Source organism: Aulonocara stuartgranti (genome assembly GCF_965226115.1).
Source record: "Aulonocara stuartgranti genome assembly, chromosome: 16".
NCBI classification, from domain to species: domain Eukaryota; kingdom Metazoa; phylum Chordata; class Actinopteri; order Cichliformes; family Cichlidae; genus Aulonocara; species Aulonocara stuartgranti.
The window spans coordinates 32137105-32151186 of NC_138952.1; the positions used below are offsets into that span (position 1 = coordinate 32137105).

The window sequence follows — 14082 nt, forward strand, 5'->3', positions numbered from 1 at the left end:
TTCCTCCTAACTGCTAGCCTCATCCCCTGAACTGAAAACAGAGCTCTAACTCATGACTGTCGCACTTACTTGTTGTCAGCAGATTAGACATGCAATCCTCTCATCCACACACAGCTGACAATGAGCTGGCTGAACAACAGCAGCTGGTTTTAAGCTAACATTATACAAGCTAATGTTCGGCTCGAGTGTCCTAAAAATCCCACTTTCCCTCTCGTGACAGCCGAATTACAACCACACATTGTATCAGAGTTTATTCACTAAGTCCAACCATGTTAGATACACTTCACTGACGATGGCTAACAGCAGCTAACAGAGGCTAACAGAGGCTAACAGCAGCTAACAGAGGCTAACAGAGGCTAACAGCAGTGTTTACCCACAGAAAAGTTTAGGATATCCTTAAAAACTCGCAGTCAACTGCAATCTATTTACGTCTAGTGGTGCGATTTTACACTCTGTACCCTTAACAAAGCCTGTGACTCTAAATATCAGGTAAAAACTGAAGATATTTCACATGGTTATCCTAGTCAAATGTTATGGAGTTTTCATTTTTAAATAACAGCTAACACAGCATTTTTTAAAAATTGCATTTCATAGGATAACTTAAGGAATAGTATTTTAGTAAAATATTATCAATCTCCCAATGTTTAGGTAGCTGTTTCCTCCCTCTGTTCTCAGTTTTGATCTGTTTGTGTGGACTTTAGCAAAGAACAGATTGTGCTTTAACAGAAGCAGCTGATGTTCTTTTTGCACTACGTCTTCAGCTGCGTATTTGGTGCCTGTTCAGTAAACACAGGGGTACTGGGCGCTGTGCTGTAATAAAGACAGTTACAGAATAGCATGCAGCTCAGTTGATTACTTTGTTGGGCTGCCTCTAATGTAATTATCTGGTACATTCTTCTGGAGTTAATAAGTTCGCAAATTTTCACAATCTCTTCCACAAGTTTCTATAAAGTGGGCCTTGTCGAATAAGATTTGCAGTGAGACCGTAAATCCTTTTGTCGATCAGTTTTCTTTCTGCTGTTGATGACTCACAAGAAACGGGAAAGGTTTGAGAAGAGAAAAATAGAGCTGCTGCTTGAAGGTTTCCATAACGGTGAGTCATGGCTCTTTTTTTTAAAAACAAAATATAAAAAAAAGCAGAGCCTCTTTTTTACACAGAGCTGTAAAAGCATGGTCAAACTGGAAACCAGTGACTGAGAAAATGAAGTCAGTTAATTCAATTAAAACTGAATATTAATTGTTGGAATTCTTCTGTCCTCCAGATCTTCCCAGTGCCTCTGCAGACACTCTCTAAGAGAATAGTTCAGTCTAGACTAAACAGCACCTTGGTTGGTGTCTTCACCATCATCATCGTCTTTCTTTCTGCTTTCATCAACATTGTAAGTTTTCATTAACAGGATTCCCAAATTCCCATTTTCTTGTCATGGGTCAATGTTTCAAGGAGAGGTTTTTGACTATGATGCTTTTGAGTGTCTGGATTTGAAAGTCTCGCAATAATTTTGACCCTTTTTAGTTCACGTGCAGCAGCCATGACCTGTGGAGTTGCATCAAAGCACAGCACAACATCAGCCTGGACAGTGTCAATGCCTGCCATGCTTACTTCCTCAACTACAGCCTGGACACACAACACAGCCCCTGTGGACATGATGGCCTCATCTGCAGCTTTCCTGAGGTACAGATGCCTTGTTTTATCTATGGCCTATCTGTTTTATTTATTAGATTATTTCATCAATAAATTTACAGGTATCCTTTTAAAGTATGACACAACAAACAAAGAAAAGAAGATCCAAGTTTGTTGAAGACTAAGGAAAGTTAGGCGGATGATTTGTCTAAAAAAAGTACAGCCAAAAGATAACCTTTCAGAAAATGCCAGTTGAAGTTTAAATACTAAAATCTGCTGGTCAACTCACTAAAGTACATTACATCAGGCCTCAATAGATCAATTAAGTTCCTTCCATCCAACCATCCATCCCTCTTTCCATTCTTCCTTCCATTGCCACTATCCGAGGCCAGGTCACAGGGGCAGTAAAGAAGCCCGAACCTCCCTTTCCCCAGCCACTTTCTCCAGCTCATCCGAAGAAACACCAAGGTGGTTCCAGGCTAGCTGAGATACATAATCTCTCCAGTCCTGGGTCTACCCATAAGAACTCTTCCCAGCAGGACATGCCTGGATTTCCTCGCCCAAGAAGTGCCCAGGAGGTTCCTCCTGACTCACTGAACTCCTCACTCCCTCTCTCAGGCAGGGGCCAGCTGTCCTTCAGAGAAAGCTCATTTGTGCTGCTTGTGTGTGTCTCTTTGAGTCACTACCCAGAGATTGTGAACATCAGATGACCCGTAAATCAACAGCTCCGCTTTTATGCACAGCTCTCCCTTCACCACAAATGACTGGTACAGCGACATGGCCCCAGTCCATGTATCAATCTCTCGCTATACTCATTTGTAAACAAGACCCCAAATTCCTCCACATTTAAGCAGCAACTCCTCCCTGACCCAGAGTGGACCCTCCACTCTTTTCCAGCTGAATACCATGGGCGTAACATAACATATATAGTCATCATAAGGCGCTTTATATTGTAATGTAAAAACCCTATAATATTACAGAGCAAACCTCATTGATCCAATAATCGGTATGAGCAAACACCGCACGGAGAACAAGACTGTGGCTTAGGTAGGTCAGCCATCTGTTGCAGCTGGTGTTGGGCAGTGAGGTGAAACAGAAGAGACCGGAGCTGATGGATAACCTGCGGGCTGTCCGCATAAGTGCAAATTAATTTTATTAATCCTAAACTGAACAACAGCCAATGGCACGAGTCCAGGACTTAAATAAGACACAAATACGACTCAGGTGCTGCTGCCAAGTTTCCCTCATAGGGATAAAATGTGGGCAGAATCTCATTCATACAACACTTTTCAACCAGGTGTTGCAGCTCAAGGTGATGCACAACAATATTAAAACTGCAAGCAATAAAAAAAAAAAAAGCAACGATAAAACACAAGCACTAAAAAGAGAGAAATGCATGTGCTTAAACAAGTTATGTACTTTATAGAACATTAATGAGCATTACGACATCTAATCATTGCTTTCTGCTGTGACGAATGGTGTAATGAAATCACCTTGTATACCATACACTGTTAGAGCAAACACATGGTTAAAATTGGGTAAAATTTGTCTTGCAAAGTACTGCATTGCTTTTTTTGAACACCACACACACACACACACACACACACACACACACACACACACGTAACTGTAAGATTTCAATGTGAGACTTCTGACATGAAACGAAATTTTGGGAGCAGAACAAATGGGTGCTAAGTGGGGGTAATTACAGCTGTAAATGTTAACATTTGGTGTGCACACTCGTGCTCAAATTAGAAGTTAAGCAGTGAAAATGTGGGTTAATCGTGTGTTTTATAACTCATCCAGATGCAGCTTGTTCAGTCAGAACTGTTGCAGCATATAAAGCCTGGCCACTAAACAATAGTCTCTTTGCATTTTCTCCCTCAGTACTTCTCGTCCTGCGTGCTGCTGAGCCTGCTGGCCTGTTCCGTCTTCCTGCAGGTCAGCAGCATCGGTAAGCTCTTCCTCATGCTCTTCATCGAACTGCTTTACCTTCTCATCATGGAGGTTCCCAAAGTGAGCCTCTTTGACAACCAGGACCTGCTGGTCATGGCCAATGCCATCAACAACGCGTGAGTCTCTTTATTACACTTGTGTGTGTCTCTGTGTGTCATTTCATGCCTGTAATGATTAAAGCTTCGAAGGTGTGCAGATGTTCTTAGTGCTCACCGGCTCTTCTCTGTTCCTCCCTCACAGTGAGCCCATGAATGGAACAAGGTGAGACTGATGGCGGGACCCAAAGTGGTCTCTGTCATCTGTTTACGCTAACAGCATCATTATCACTCCTCTGGCACAAATGGAACTATAATGACCTGCTGGCAACAGATGCTAACGCTAATTAGCCAAGATTTAGAGGGCAGCTTGTTTTTGTGTTTTATGTTATTTTCCTGCAGAGTACATCTTTAACTCTGTGTAATACCTGCATATATCAGTGATTGTGGTAGCTGGGTAACTCGGCATAAAATCTATCTGTAATACTAATATGTGTATGTGCTGACCTCCAGGTGTGGAGTAGACAAGGTGCCTCTAAAGATCATGACTCCAGTGGTGATCACAGTCTTCGTCCTTGCCCTGTACCTTCACGCCCAGCAGGTGGAGTCAACAGCAAGGCTTGACTTCCTGTGGAAACTGCAGGTTAGTGTGTGTGTGCGCGTGTGTGAGAACAAGAGTAAACAGAACCTATAGCGCATTGCTGCCCCTTCCCCTTGTATAGTTATGATTCCATTGGCCTCTGATGCTTAAAAAGTAGTTTTGTTTTTTTTTCCTCCTGGTATCCGTGTTAAGTGTCATTATGTGACTTTGTAGATACGTATTTGGTGTGCTTTTTAGCATAAATTTGCATTTTTAGGAAGGGAATCGCTGTTATTATTTTGTGCTAGGAAATTAATTTAATTCAAAAACATGTTGGGATTGAAAGAAAATAAACACAGCTAGCCCAACTTGCCACTTGATGCAGAATGTTATGATTTAAATGAGCTGCAGTTGGTTTAAAATGTGGCATTTAACAGCTGATTTAGTTGATTTAGACTTTGTCAGGAGGAAGTGGATTTCCATTTATTTCCTTTAAGTGAAAATATTTGGTGATTTGAGAAGTGATGAGGCTAGGCAGTACCTGAATATCGTCATCAGCATGACAGGGAAAATATACATATTTAAACAGGCATGGACACAACAGTTGTGCATAGATCTGTTAGAAATGCAAATGATGTCTCACTGTGTTCCTTTAAAGGATGATAATAGGAATAAACAACAAATTAACTTTAAATGTGGGTCAGACATCCTGTCAAGGTGAAGGCTGGAATCAGAAGCCAATGAGAACAATTAAGTGCTGTAATTTTAAAGCTTTGTAGAAATGAGCAAATAGGCAGCATCACAGAGTCCGTCCACTCTCTGCAGTATATTGTAGTTGAGTTGAGGTCTGGACTTTAGCTGGGCCATTGCAACACTTAGATTCTTTTCTTTTTCAGCCATTCTGTTGTAGATTTACTGCTGTTTTGTGGATCAGCATCTGTTGTAACTTTGGCCAAGCTGTAGTTGTTGGACAAATGGACTCACATTCGACTCTCCAATACTTTAGCGTACAGAGGAGTTCATGTTCGATCCAGGTCCCGTGGATGCAAAAGAAGCCCAATTCAAAACACCACCGCTACCGTGCTTGGTAGCTGAAATGAGGTGGCGATGTGCATTTTAGTCAGATGCAGCTTTGCAAACCTAGACTGTGCTCCCATGTAGACACATACAGGGTGAACAAGTGCTCAACATGAGATATTTCTGATCATAATATTATTCATCTAACTGTAAATCTGAATAACAGATTGAAAAATACATTATGGAGACTTAACATTAGTGTTAAAATATTGAACTGGCTATGAAGAAAATGAAAAATGAAATTAGGGACCCTAATGGATAATAAGAATGGTCAAGCAGATTTCTTGGATAGTCTGGGAAGACTGTTAACACACACCTGACTGCTCAGGACCAACAAACTGCCAAAACATCTGCTTTCATAGAGGTATTCACACTTGCTGACAATGATTGATGATCTTAATCTCAGTAATCAAGTGTGTTTTATTGGCTCGGTAAGATTGGTTACACTCGTAATTGTAAGCATGTACTTAGGTGTACCTAGATTAGTATAAAACGTGACTCTGAAAAGTTTGCATCCCCTAACATGAATCATTGCTTCACCAATAAACACTGAGATAGTTTACCAAATTCTGTTGTTAAGAAACTTTTTGTTCTTATTTGAGAAAGTACAAACATGTCAGAGGGTGTGTGTGTGTGTGTGTGTGCGTGTGTGTGTGAGTGTGCGTATAATAACCAAATAATATTCAGTACAGTATCAATTTGACAATAAGAACATTCCTTAAGGGATGTTCATGGCTTCTTTGGCATTTTCTGACGGTTGTGAAGCAGGCTGTTCTGCTTGTAGTTGCTAATCCAGTCAAGTGGATAAAAAACTTATTTAAAAAAGCTGCTGGAGGGCTCTCTATTTTCCAGCTCACTGCTGTCACCAATGGTTAGTAAAAAACAAGGCTGTGAGTCTCAAGCTCCATTTGCAGTTTTGTGAGGCTGAGATACCAAAACAAAGTAAAGAAATTTAGTGATAGGTAAAAGGGTTTTTTCCTGAACCTTCTTTAAAAAATAACAACTTAGTGGTGATTACCTGTCAGGATATATTACTGAATGCTGCTGGTGGGGCGAGATAATATGTTAGGGGACCACCAAATTCATTAGCATTCATCTTCTTGGCATCTTCAATATCTGTGCCAAATGTCATAAAAAATCCATCCAGTTGTAAATGAAGTATTAATTTTTAATCCTGTTCTCTAACTCCTCACAAGGCCACAGAGGAAAAGGAGGAGATGGAGGAATTGCAAGCCTACAACCGCCGTCTGCTCCACAACATCCTTCCCAAAGACGTGGCTGCTCACTTCCTGCAGCGGGAACGTCGGAACGATGAGCTCTACTACCAGTCGTGCGAGTGTGTTGCAGTTATGTTTGCCTCTATTAGTAACTTTTCTGAGTTCTACGTAGAGTTGGAGGGCAACAATGAGGGAGTGGAGTGCCTGCGACTGCTTAATGAAATCATCGCCGACTTTGATGAGGTAAGATCTGAACTATTCCAGTTGGAAGCTGTCTGAATGTATGAATGCAGAACAACGGCTCTGATAACATCCAATTACTGTTTGCTGTGTTTATTTGGTTACTATTGAATCCAGTGGACCCAAAACTCTGCTAAATATGGCCACTGATATTACAAACCTTCGTTCTGCTATCCTCAGATCATCAGCGAGGATCAGTTCCGCCAGCTGGAGAAGATCAAGACTATCGGCTCCACATACATGGCAGCCTCCGGCCTCAATGACTCCACGTATGACAAGGTCGGGCGGTCACACATCCGTGCTCTCGCTGACTACGCCATGAGGCTGATGGACCAGATGAAATACATCAATGAACACTCCTTTAACAACTTCAAGATGAAAATAGGTGGGTAGCAGGAAAGAAAAATGGACTTTTTTTGCAGAGTGTAAGACTGTTGTTGACTACAGCTCCAGTAAAAGTAACTGATTTGCCCAATTGGAACTAAAGAACCAGTTTCCAAATTGAAAAGATTCTGAGATCTGATTTTGTAGGATATATACATCATATCTTTTAACCTGCACCTCTGTTTGGCAGTTTTAATTATTCTATATTTATTTCTTTTCCTAGGTCTTAACATTGGCCCGGTGGTGGCTGGGGTGATCGGGGCCAGGAAACCTCAGTACGACATCTGGGGGAACACTGTAAATGTGGCGAGTCGCATGGACAGCACAGGTGTACCAGAGAGAATCCAGGTAACAATTTTATATGTCCCGTCATTTAAATTCACACTGATGATTTTGTGTACTCAGATAATCAGTAAGTTATTTAAAATCAACTATAAAATTTGCATTCCATCAGTAAATTATTCTGAACTCCTTCCCTCCCACCTCCTTCAGTCTATTTTGGTGAAAAATTTGAAATTCATCCAGTGTGCATAAGCTCTGTAAAACCACACTTATCTGTCGACTGAAGGGAGGAAAAAAGGAGTGTATTCAAGGTAATGAAGAATGATCGTTAAAAATGGCCCTACTGGTTTTGCTTTATCAGATATTCAATCATTAAAGCTTAATAATTCAAAGCTAATATGAACACAGATTGAATTCTTTAATTTCATCCGATCTCTTTACAGTCCACCTTTTTGCAGGAAAAAGTGACAAAAGAGAAAATATGAGCTGCTGCTTCCTAATGAACACCAAATGGCTCCAAGCAGCATTTTATTAGTAAAGTTATGAGTTTCATTTTTGTAACTTTCTGTAACTTCTGCAGTTGTTTTTGTTGGAAACTTGTATTAAAACTCTAATAATAGAATATTTCCCAGTGGAGGTAGCCAAACTCATCGAGCCAATGACTATAAATCAGGGGAAAAGGCATAAGGAGTTAATACAAAATGTTATTGACAGAACTATGGCATCAGATGTGTTTATTACCACTAATTCAGGAAGAACAACACAGAGAACTGATTAGACACTCCATTGGTGATTTACAGATCACAAGACGTGTGCATAAACTATATAATTCCCCTCTCGCCCCTGTGGGCGGACTTTATCCTTCAAGCGCGAGTCCTCTACCAGAGGCCTGGGAGCTAGAGGGTCCAGCACAGTATCTTTGCTGCGCTTTTCTGGACAGAGATCTCTGATGTTGTTCCTGGGATCTGCTGGACGCCTAACTTGGGAGTCACTGCACCAAGTGGGACCACTGTTACCCTCACCCTCCACATCTTCTTGAGCCCTTCTCCAGCTTCTTGTGTTCCTTCTTCATGATATTGCTGTCATTCTGTATAGCTACATCTATCACTACAGCCGCCTTTGTCTGCTTGTCCACCACTACTATGTCCGGTTGGTTATCCATCACCAGTATCTGGAAGTCCCACAGGATCTTAGCTCGGTCATTCTCGACCACCCTAGAGGGCGTCTCCCATTTTGACCCTGGGACTTCCAGTCCATACAGATGTTCCTGTATACTTTGTCGATCACTTGGTTATGGCGTTCCATGTATGCCCTGCCTGCTAGCACCTTGCAACCTGCTGCTATGTGCTGGATTGTCTCAGGGGCATTATTACACAGCCTGCACCTGGGGTCTTGCCTGGTGTGGTAGACCCCAGCCTCTATGGATCAGAGTTTGTTCCTATGCTACCATGATTAGAGCCTCCAGAATGAAAGATAGTCCAGCTTTGTCCGGCCACTGGTAGGATTGCTTGATATAAGCCACTTCCTCTATCTGCCGATGGTACATACCGTGCAGGGGGTTGTCCTTCCATGATGTTTTTTCTTCTTGCTCCTCTTCTTTCTCATATTTCTGCTTCCTGAGGTATTCACTAAGCAGTCAGTTGTGGCCATCTTCCTGATGTGCTCATGGATGTTTGTTGTGTTATCTAGGACTGCTTCATCAGTGCAGTCACCTTCTTCAGCCAGTAGGCATGAATCATGTTAGAGCCTGGTGCTTCTTACTGGACCTTTTCTTGGATGTCTGTCGCTGCCATGGATCCTGGATCCTGTTCGGGAAGGATGCTGTGGTCTGCTCTTAGAGCCACTAGCCACTGAGCATTGCCGTTATGGGTTGTGTCCTTCTCCCTTGAATGGTTCAGTGGAGTACAACTGGTTTATTCTCCTGCCTTCTAGCTCTCTGGTATACCTCTTCAAGTGGCTGGCCAAGGATGTGAGTCTTTGATTCGCAGTTTCCAAGGCTTCAGGTATCACTGCTGCCATGGTGATCATCAGTTTCAGTGACGGTAGCTACATTTCGCATCTTCTAGATGTACTCCAAGTAGTCTTGGTAATCGGCGGAGGGCCAGCTGCTCTTGCACTCCCAAGGAGCCAGACTTTCTTGCATGTTTTGTAATTTTCCAAGCTTTCTGAAGGTCTTTCAACATTTATCGTTGGACATTGGCTAATTTTTCACTCATTTTCAGATGAGTCCTTGTATCTGACCAGAGAAAGTTTTCTCTGTTGAGTACATAACACTGAGCTATGAATTGTTTAAGCATTAAAAAACAGCTAAGAATCAAGGTAAAATATTATCCTTGGGCACGTTTGATATTGAGACATGGATTGGTCTCCCCAGATTCCTGATCTCAACATTATTGATTATTTCCAATTTTCGTAGCAAAATATAAAGAGTTTAAGACAGCACTGTAGTCAAATTAAACTGGGTTCAACTTGACTGAAAGTTATTCTTTCTAGAAATTATGGTTCCATTAAACTCCATCTTAATCAATGACACAGCATGTTTGACTTTCAAGCTGTCAAATCATTGGTCACTAGGAGTTATTAGCAAAATAATGATAAATCTCAAAAATGCTGACCAGGGAATTAAATATTCCATTCTCCATCTGCCTTCAGGTGACCCCAGAATTGCACCAGGTACTGAGCTCTTATAACTACACACTGGAATACAGAGGAGTGGTCACAGTCAAGGGCAAAGGAGAGATGATGACCTACTTCCTCACCAGTGGACCTTCCAGCAGTTAACCCACACTAAGTGACAGACACATAGGGGGTTACACGCCTTACGACATACAAAGCAGGCTTAGGGTGGACTGAGATTGAACTTTTCTCACAGCACTGAACCCATCTCAAACCTGAGGCCATAAAGGATGAGGAAAATGTTCATCCCAACGCCCAGCCTGTGGGGGAGCCGATGAGTCGGAGAAGCCTCGCTACGAGTCAGCCGATGAGACCAAAGATGTCCAGTCAGAGCATAAAGACAGATTATTGGTCAGCTGTGCGAGTCTGGGTCCTGAAGGAAAAATGGTCAATAAGAAATTTGATTTGCTTCAATCAGCCGTAATTTTCCGATGGGTTTTTGGACACACCTGCGGGAGGACATAAGCTGCATTACCTCTTCTCTTTCGCTCTGCCTTGCTCCTGCTGAAGTATATACAGTATGTACATGTAAAACACAGACAGTTTTATGTGTATGTACAGAATTTCACGTATGGTTTGTAATACCTTTGGTCCATGTTGTGATGCAGGTATGAATCTCTCAAGTATGGACACTAAGCCAGCACTGCAGCACTATCCGTCCTTGTGTCATTATCTAATCACATCGGTAACTAACAGATTCATGGAGGAGATAGTCTTTATTGCTGAAGAGTGTGTCCTACAGGTAACCGGGTTTCCTGAGATTATATGAATTTCCTTTTATAACAGAAAGAAAACGCTGCACAGTGTTTACAGAAAGCTTCCCGCCAGATGTGCAATATCACAACCTCAGTAGTATCAACAGCATAATATGTATATGTATATATATATATATATATATATATATATATATATTCACAAACACATAAAACAAAGAGGATGTCAGTAAAGAGCTTTTTCTAATCTTTAACATTTTCTATTTTAACTTCGAAACACAAACCCTATGAGATATATTAAGATTCTATATTTTGTACATGAATATATATATTATACATATTCAGATATACATACTGTATAATTCATGTTGGGATTTCAGACGTCCTCACTGGTGTTGCCTGATGTTAGCACTGCATCACAGCTGATGTTCCGTTTAGCTTCAGCTCCCCCCAAATAGCCTCTTTTCTTGCCCTTTTCTCACAGCGAAAAGCAAGTCTTAAAACCGAGCAAGGCGGTACATTGAATGACGGACTAGAGGATGGAAATGCATCAGCCTTGGTGCTCAAAAGCCATTTCTTTTTGCACTCCAGTGCTTTCAGCCGTCCACCTTGTTGTGCTCTGCTCCCACAGCTCCCCACTCGCTTGCTCAATCAGATGGTACGACCCAATGAATGTCCGATGATCTCCGATGAGGCCTTTAACATGGACTCTGTACTGACGACGGTGATGATGCTCATCCTGTGGACAGGGACAGATAAGCACATGTGGACATGTGCCCAATTATCTGCTGTTTTCTTTCCTTAACAGAGCAGTTCTCTTCAGTATTACATCTTTATTCAGCGTGTCATCAGACAAACTGACCTGGCTGGCTCATGGACTCAAGTGATTTTTAATGATGATATTACCAAATACTTCACCTGGTTTGGTTTGTTTTGTCACAGGAAAACGTAAATGGACAGAAAAATGTTTTCACCTGAGAATACTGAATCCAGAAAACTTCAGAACCAAGTTTAAAGGATAAGGCTAGAAAACTGTATATAAAAGATGGATGTAGGCATGCATGACGTCACCCATTGGTTTGTGAAGTATTGTTAAGCCTTGAGCTAACAGTTTAGAGGCCACTGGGGGTGGATCTCACTTAGAAACACCGCACGCTCATCTGGTTGTCAATCGCAAGGAAGATCATGCTCTGCTTTGTTCTCTTATTTGACTGTCAGTAGTCAATATCGTGCTGTATTTAGACACTTGAAGCTAGCAATCAAGACGAACTAATTAGGAAAACGCTTACAGAGGTCATAGATAACTGGAGCCTAGTAAGTGTCCTTCCAGATTTCTTCTTCCAGTAAAATCAAACTTGTTTTTGTAATCAGAGGAGTCGACCCCTGCTGGCCATGAAAAGCATGTTTAAGGCACCTAAACTGCATTGGCTTCTATTTTCAGACCTGTGAAGCTATGTCCATATTTTATATAGAGTCATATTATTATAACTGTCAACTGATCTCATGAAAAGAGCAAAATTAACATTTTAAGTAATGCCTGCAATATTCTCTCCACTTGCATCTTGTGAAAACAAACTGAATTTGTGCGTGAAGTTATTTAAAACTTATTTGGTATGCTATGCAGATCAGTATTTACTTCACTGCGATGTTGTATGTATTAGGTGGACTCAAAATGAACTGCAGTCTATGGACTTCTATCTGAATAACTAGCCTCAGGTTCTATTTAAATCCTGCATATTAACCTCCTAAGACCCAAACTCTTCCACCGCATGCATTTTTAATTTCTCTTTGATATTTGGACATATTGGGGCCCGATGGATGTAAAAACAAAGAATTACTTTAATTTTTTACATTTTTTTTTTTTTGCCTTATTTTTGTTTTTAAGAAAAATGAGAGCCACATAGGAGGATATTCATTTAAAATTTTGATAGAACAGTGACAGTGTAATGTCCTCGTAAGTGGATATCAGGCCCAAAATTCAGTATTTTGGTCTAAATAACCCAAAATGTGATGTCCACATATGTGGACGCCAGCTCCTAGGAGGTTAATAAATGTATTAATTTTAAACTGCTGTCAGAAAATAATTAATTTGGACACTTTCCATTAAAAAAATATTAATAAATTGATAGTTGAACTTGAAAAGATTATTTAAACTCACAGAAATGTGTTGTCAAATTCCAGCCAATCAGAGCTCTTCTACCACTCAGTGGGCGGATTTTCAGTTTACGGAAACTATAAATGTTTAAGCGGGAGTCAGATATTGTTGGCAGTCCCAGCAATAGTCCAACTTATTAAAAGATTTAAAAAAATATTGTTTAAAGAGGAGAGAATCAGTTACTTAGGACTAATATTTAATCTTTCAGTATGTATTGAGTAACACATGCAAATGAAACAATTTATTAACAAGTTAGACTTGTTTCACTCTATTAATTTATTTTAATTCAGACTTGACGCGCTCAGTAAGTGCCCATGATGATTATATGGAATAATTGCCTCACTAATCGTTGCTTTTGAACAACATCAGAATTTAGGTGGAAATTTGGTCGTTTCATGGGACTTTGTTGACCCAAAAATATTAGCACTAGCCTTATCCTTTGAATTTCATTCCTTTTTAAAGAGTAAATGGCACTATGATTCTGAGCCTGTGGAATGAAGGGGAAAAACCTGCACTGGTCTTCTCTGGCGTTTTTTTTTTTAAATCTTTGTTAATGTACTGTACTGCTGCAACCATTATCTTCACACACCCCGGCTAATACCTATAGGTGTCATTCCATATGATTCCAGTTGGATGCACTGCCATTCTACACCCACGTCACCCCCCTCTTTCTACTGTTCACTGTGCATGAATGTGCCATTAGGGAACACGAGGGGCTTGGAGAGGCACAGACCAGAGATGAGGGGTGTGACTACAAGGTGCCTGAGTGGATCCATCTTTACAAAGTACAGCATTCTCATTCGCTTTTTATTTGACACGAGGTGGCCGTGTCTGTGACACAAATGGCTTCAGAGACAAAACTGTGGATTGTTTTTGTTGCCATGCTAAACATTATGCTGTTTTTTTATAGTAAAATAAACTGCTGAGAGGTTTCACAGGTACCCTGAGATCTGATTCTTGTTCATGTTCTGCTGTGCTGTCAGGTCTCTTATGGATCTAGATTGATGCTGGTGTTTACTTTGTGCAAGCTGTCGTTTTGGCACACAATACCAAAGCTACGGACTTAAATAAGAAACAAAAGTGACCAAATGTATGTGGACACGCTGTAGCTTGGAAAGGTGCATTGTCCAAAATATCACAGGCTGA

The 14082-nt window shown here is 40.9% G+C and overlaps 1 protein-coding gene across 2 annotated transcripts in view; it reads left to right on the forward strand.

The window, feature by feature from the left end:
• The window catches only part of adcy5 (adenylate cyclase 5), a 97080-nt gene extending 83203 nt beyond the window's left edge, over window positions 1-13877 (forward strand). For both annotated transcript variants that reach the window (XM_082507339.1, XM_082507340.1), the window contains exons 13-21: window positions 1263-1379; window positions 1514-1672; window positions 3509-3693; window positions 3818-3838; window positions 4126-4255; window positions 6466-6729; window positions 6907-7111; window positions 7334-7458; window positions 10045-13877. In XM_082507339.1, the coding sequence (XP_082363465.1) occupies window positions 1263-1379; window positions 1514-1672; window positions 3509-3693; window positions 3818-3838; window positions 4126-4255; window positions 6466-6729; window positions 6907-7111; window positions 7334-7458; window positions 10045-10173 (1335 nt within the window). In that variant the 3' untranslated portion in view covers window positions 10174-13877. The remainder of the gene's footprint in view (window positions 1-1262; window positions 1380-1513; window positions 1673-3508; window positions 3694-3817; window positions 3839-4125; window positions 4256-6465; window positions 6730-6906; window positions 7112-7333; window positions 7459-10044) is intronic.
• The last annotated feature ends 205 nt before the right edge of the window (window positions 13878-14082 follow it).